Source organism: Agrilus planipennis, unplaced genomic scaffold (genome assembly GCF_000699045.2).
Source record: "Agrilus planipennis isolate EAB-ADULT unplaced genomic scaffold, Apla_2.0 scaffold6, whole genome shotgun sequence".
Lineage (NCBI taxonomy): Eukaryota > Metazoa > Arthropoda > Insecta > Coleoptera > Buprestidae > Agrilus > Agrilus planipennis.
The window spans coordinates 1,442,522-1,449,016 of record NW_020439302.1 but is presented as its reverse complement, the minus strand read 5'-3'; the positions used below and the strand labels follow the sequence as shown (position 1 = coordinate 1,449,016).

Sequence of the window (6,495 nt, the reverse complement as noted above, 5' to 3'; positions counted from 1 at the left end):
GTAGGAAGTGCTGATTTAATTGCGTTAAAAATGAGATCTATAAATTATTTATTGTATCATAAGTAATGCAATAAACATAAAAATTATATTAATTATACTTACAAATTATCAAAACACCGGTTTTTAATAAGTAAACAGTACTAATACTGGCTTATATATTAATCGATTTTTTCCTTAATTAATTTGAATACGCTCGCTGGTTTGGCGATATTTTGCAGCTAATCGTAAGTGCAGAAAAACATAATTAATTACATTCGCTTATTTGGCGATGCATTATTTATACAAATTAAGGTTAAATACTATTCGAATCTGATGATTGAGAATAATCCATTATGATTCATTTAACACCTGTTTATTTAAATCACAAATATGTTTACAGAGCACACTTGTAATTAAATTGATTAAACAAAATCGAAATTTGATAAATAAATAATTAGCACATTGACTTTTCTAATTTTCATTATTTGGTTTTTATTTTTAAAACAGTAGCCCATTTTTGTGAAGCTTTGGTTGGAGTTTACCTACTAACGATTATCTAAAGTAAACATTCTCTAATAAGTGTTATCGGGTCAATCTGATGAAGAGGCAGATTTAATTAATACTGCGTAATATATATGAGATTATCAAATAATATCTTGAGGAGTTTTGATTAGGGTCTTGTTCAAAATTCCTAATTTCTCTTTTTAAATAAAAAAATTTTTCGTATCCATACAGAAAGTCACTAATTAATACTAAAACCGATGGCGTGAAACTTTTATTAGTTAATTTGACTCAATTAATTAATAAGATCAGTTTCGCAATGTGATATTAAGAATATCATATACCTGCGGATTGAATTGAATGTCAATACGTACTTACTATTATTAATAATCGATAATAAATATAACGATTAAATTATTCTCACATTGTGATTAAGTAGTGTTTCCTTGTTTTTGTTTAATTAAAAAGTCTGTCCTTCTCCTTTCGAATCATCTCATTAATAAAACACGATACCTTTTTGTTCTTATAAAAATCGGTTCAGAAACCTGAACAATGTAATTGTTGCGGCGATATTTGCATACCGTCTTGCACATCAGTGTAGGCTGACTCGCCATGAAACTTAATTTATTTGTTCTTTGCTTCTAGGTGCCCACAACATGTTGAACATTAATCAAATGTTCCAAAAATTTTGCAGTAGTGGAATAGGGCGAACAGTAAGTACCGAAGTATATTTTTGTTAGTATTTCCAAAAAAGAAGAAAATTTCTCTCCCTATACTCCTGATGTCTCACTAGTAATGTACATAACTAAAACTACGGTATCGTCTCCTCAAACACGCCATTGCTGAAGCAGGGGTTAATATCACTAAGTGGTTAATATGGCGGACTCCAGACGCCATATTGCTGGACTTAGTTAATATTTATTTTAACAGATACTTAACGTTATCACGCTATGAAGCAAGGACTATCTTGTACAGGGTGTCATCTGAAAGCCAGAGTATTCTGTATCTGTACACTTTGTATAGTAGTTCAGCGCGCATAGAGCTGATTATGACCGCCTGCAAAAAACGCCGGCATTTCAGGTTATATCAACGGAATGGCCCAACTGATATATGTATGTGATGTTATTAGAGTCAAACTTAAGGGTTGGTTGGTTTCACGATTTTTTTAAAATCTATTTTTTGATATTGTTTCTATAAAAAATCAAGATTACGAGCGATTTATTCGAATACTTGGATAGTAATCTGCAGTTTGTATTTCCAACTGTTACAATTGTGTTCCTGCCCAGTATTATAGATACATTTACGTTAGTAAAACTAGAGCAATAGCATTTTATTTGTCCTTAACCTAGCAACAATCAGTATGACATAGACCAGTGAAAAATCCATTTCAAGCACAGCAAATGTGTGCAACATTGACAGAGAAAGATATGCATTTAGTGAAGTACAAGGAAAACGTACACCGCTAATGCGTTCTAGAAATAAACAATTAGTTTATTAATGCAAGACTTGGTTCTAGAGGAATTATGGCGATTGCCGAACATTTTATTAACCTAAACATTTTCTTTAGTAGGTATAATTTTAAATAAATAAAGATTTGACTGTTACTAATAATTGCCCAGCTTTCTTAATATCACAATATGTAAGAGGACGATTTACTATTTGGTTACTAAATCAAACATTGCAGATGTGTCTCGTACAATTAGTTATTTACTATTTTTTGTTCAAAATTCTTTTTAATTAATCGGGGATTTATAGTTTTCATGGATTTAAACTGCAGTTAATAAATTATAAAGAGATTCTTTTAAATTCAACTGCAATAAGTTTATTCTAGTTGAATGCTATTATTTTTTATTATTTTATACCAAATCTGCTATCTACTATAGAACAGATTGTGCAGATTTTTATGAATGTCTACCAAAGTTGAATACATTTAATGTTACACTTCCTATAAACGAATTTATTTGCGTTTTTGTGAATACGCTTTAATTAATGCAAAATGTAAACGCATCTGTCTCGAAGTATTCATTACATTGTATTTATCTTGGAGATCATTGAACGATAAAGGATTGCAATTGTTTATAAATAAATAACAATGAAATAGACTAGAAAACGCGATAAAATCAGAGATACAAAATATAATTATTCATAATTGTCTGGTTTAAAACAGTAGCGCTTATCGTCGAATTAATTGATTATCATTACTATCATTAGCATGTTTTCTCTGACCTATCTCAATAATATGATATGGGTACATGAATAATTGGCGCTATTACCCAACGTAAAGCATCATGGATGAGATTGTTACATAATCTTACGATTAAAAGAAACCACATTGCTGATATTACACCTAGATATAATTCATATTGTAATAAAATGGTATGCTGGTAAACGGATATTACTAATGCATCCGACGCACGCTAGGATCCTAATAATGACATGGTCAATGTCAAGGCTGAAAATGCAACAGAAACGTGAAATTATTTTTTTTTTCAGTGTGCAACATAGTTTTTTTGCATGCTTCAAAGAGCACAATGCGAATGAGGATGGGACCACATAGACGATGTATTTGACAATATCTAGATATCGTTTATATTATAAATTGTGTCCTAATTTCGTATGTTTAAGCTAGTCACATTTACGAGACGGGGAAAGTTCCAGAGTATTATAAAAGGAACGCGGTTGTAACCATGCCTAAAAAAAGAGGCACGGATAGGTGCGAGACATTTAGAACAATTAGCTTAATATCCCATGCGTCAAAATCTTAACTCGAATTGTACAGAAGGGGATGGAAAAAAGGCGGAAGAACTATTAGGGGAAGATCAATATGAGTTTAGAAGAAATAGAGGAACGCGGGAGGCTATTCTAGCTTCATAGAGAAAACGATAGAAAAAAGAAAGAGGACGTATATAGGACTTGTAAATTTAGAAAAAGCTTTTGACATTGTTAAATGGGACAAGATGCTATTATACTTAAAAATTAGGGATGAGTTACAGATATAGAAGAGTGAGTGATATTTGGTTTGTATAAAGAGCAACAGACAGTTATACGAAGATTAGCTCAGAATAAGAAAGAGTGCAGGTGCGTGTCCAACCACTCGACTGACGACGTTATGATGATGACGATGGTGAATTTTTAATGAGAGGGTTGAAACGAACCTATATTTTTTTATAAACATTAAAAGTCTGCAGGGTGACAAAATCATACTAGTTAGCTATAGTTAATCAAAATCTGATATATCGACAAGCGACAGAAATTGTAACTGTTCGACTATAATCATGTATTCTTTATGAGAAAAGGTAAACTCAAGATCTATATCAAAATAACAGATAATTTCGTAGAGTAATCAATAAATTATACAAATTAGAACAAACGACCTATTTCAATACAACCTTAATTACTAATTTTCATTAGTAAGTTTTTTTGTTATAAGTACTTATAACTACTTAAATTATTATTGGTGGTGTTTGTTTTTCCTTTTTTCTCTGGTATTGTCGCTTATCGCCGTCATTGTCCGGTCCTGGCCGGGATCCTAAAAAAAAGTGTCGTCGGATCCAAACGTACATACATATATATCTTTAACCATGATTTCACTGTTAAAAATCGATCCTAATTTCCTAGAGTAGCGGAAACTTCTAATTTATTTTATTAACTTCATGTGACTTATTTTCAAATAATTAAAATTATTAATGCAAACAAAAGAGCATCTCAATGTGTGTATAAAATATTTGAAATTACAAATAGATCACAGAGTAGCGTTAATGACGTGTTAATGGAGATAAAACAGCTATTGCCTTGAACTTGGCATTCTGATCCAAGTAGACACGTTACATTAATAAAACAATTTTATAAAGTGACCCCGTACACCGACCTTGATTTTCAAAATATGTTAACACATCTAAAACGAGCTCCGCCTTTAAATAAATATTTTAATAAATCGTAATTAATTATTCTCTGTAAAGAGCGATGTAAAGTCGGATATAGCGAATGATCGACGTTTTTATCAGTCTAAATTGTAAAAACAAATGGTACATAGTGTATAAATTATTAAGGGAAGACTAATTCGGGTTTGGAAGGAATAGGGGAATTCCTAAAGTCGTTTTAGAATTATGAGTAATTAATAGAAGAACAGGGGACTGACTGCAGGACTACTCAGCAAAGGACTAGCAAGGACACCTTCTGAGATATGAAAGGCTAGAGTTAGAGGCATATTAGATGCAGAAACAGGAGTAAGGAGAGGTAGAGGATTTTGTAAATAATTTGTCAGAAGTGTGTGTCCAGTTAGTCTTCTAGTGACTAACGACTAACTTGAACTGATGATCCAAATTAAGGATTTTATTTTTTTTTGCAGGCTTTTGCTGCATTATGCGCCCATTCAGTGTCCATATCCGTGGGGATTTGTCAAGGCTACAGTGCAATATTAATTCCTCAGCTGGGTGACGAAGTAACAACTGAAGAAAGTTCTTGGCTAGGTAAGATGAAAATAAAATCAAAACAGTGTAATACCACAGTGTCCACTGATCTACTAGATCAATTCGTTTAGAATGAAATATGTTTCGAATAAAGATTGTAGAGGTCAAGAGGGTTATTAATAAGATACTTAAATTTTAATAAAAATTCTGGGTAATTCCCAGTCCTATATAAATTTTTTGGTTTCTGGGATTTCTCATTATTGCGGACAGATCTTCCGCCCTATCTTCCAACTTTGTATTAGACTGTGATGCAAGCTGGAGGAAAGGGTGGATGCTCCGCATCTTTCTATAAGTTGTGGTAATGATCGGCGATGGTTAGAGTGAATGATAGATGAGTTAGACGAAATGAAGATAGAAATTAATGAGTATTCGTAGAATAATACTGACTAGGCCCTTACCTAAATGATCCTAGCAATAAACTACAGAAAACTGACCAAGGATTAGAGTAAGGGGATTCGAATCCCAATTATTGTAACATAAATCCACAAATTCTGAATTCTGAACCAGCTTCAAGGTTTCTCTATACTTCACGAGTATGTATTATAAAAAAAATCTGAGTTTAATTAACTAAAAACTGTTTTTTATCAGCTTAGTAAGTGTTATCAGTACACAAAGTTGTTATCAATAACTCCGTAGGACAAATCAAGAATGCCACTTGAAACGACAAAGAGATTCAATGAAAAATCGGTGATATTCCTTAATTTGTCGTGTAGGCAGATACTTATCATGGAAAATATTTAATTAGCAATGACGTAAATGCTTTCGCTTTCACATTATTTCCTCTTATTAATGAGATGTTATCGTAATTATCAATCGTTTATTTCCATTGTTGCATAGGTACCGTAATTTTCCTGTTATCAATTATTTTTTTTGCTATCAGGCTATCGCCGAATCGCCGAGTACAATTCAGGAAATAAATTTACATAATGTAGAATAAGCATGTCGAACTCAATTTTTTCGTGTTCGTTTCGTTTGTTCAAAGTCATCCTAAACTAGTCCTTCTGATAGTAAATAAAAATAAAGTAAGGTCATTTTTTACATTAGTTGACAGACGAGTTAAGTCATGAAGTTAAGTCAGGTAATTATAGTAGTACTCACCAAGTAGAATCGTGTGGTAGTGTTAATTCCATGCGGAAACTTATGTAGCTGAAGATACAGGCTCCTAAAGTTTTCTTATTCGGAGGAAATTCCGGTTGATACGGCCCTGGCTGCAGCCTTTAATCAGCTGCTCTTGCCAAATATGCATTGATGACGTCATTGTTTAGTTAGGTAGATTTACGATACACTCGAGTTTCTTTAATGCCCCTGCCCTAATACAGAGCCGGGCAAACTCGGCTCTTTTGCCTCCCGAGTGCTCCTCAAGGTTAACCAAGTAGCTCCTCATTGATCCTGCGAGTGCGAGTGAGATAATTCTTTCCTTTTCTTATCCCTTCCATTTCGTAGGTGAGTCCCCTCTTCCATAGCCAAACCCAATAGTTTTGCGAACGTAGTAACGAAAATTTTCGTAGGTATTATTTAAGTTGCGAGAGTGGCTTCGCTCGTCTAC

The 6,495-nt window shown here is 32.8% G+C and overlaps 1 protein-coding gene across 1 annotated transcript in view; it reads left to right on the top strand.

Annotated features, from left to right (window-relative positions):
• Positions 1-6,495, top strand: part of LOC108732734 (facilitated trehalose transporter Tret1) — a 12,481-nt gene that overhangs the window by 695 nt on the left and 5,291 nt on the right. The window contains exons 2-3 of the mRNA XM_025978474.1: positions 1,126-1,193; positions 4,829-4,949. Coding sequence (XP_025834259.1) covers positions 1,137-1,193; positions 4,829-4,949 — 178 coding nt within the window. The 5' untranslated portion in view covers positions 1,126-1,136. The remainder of the gene's footprint in view (positions 1-1,125; positions 1,194-4,828; positions 4,950-6,495) is intronic.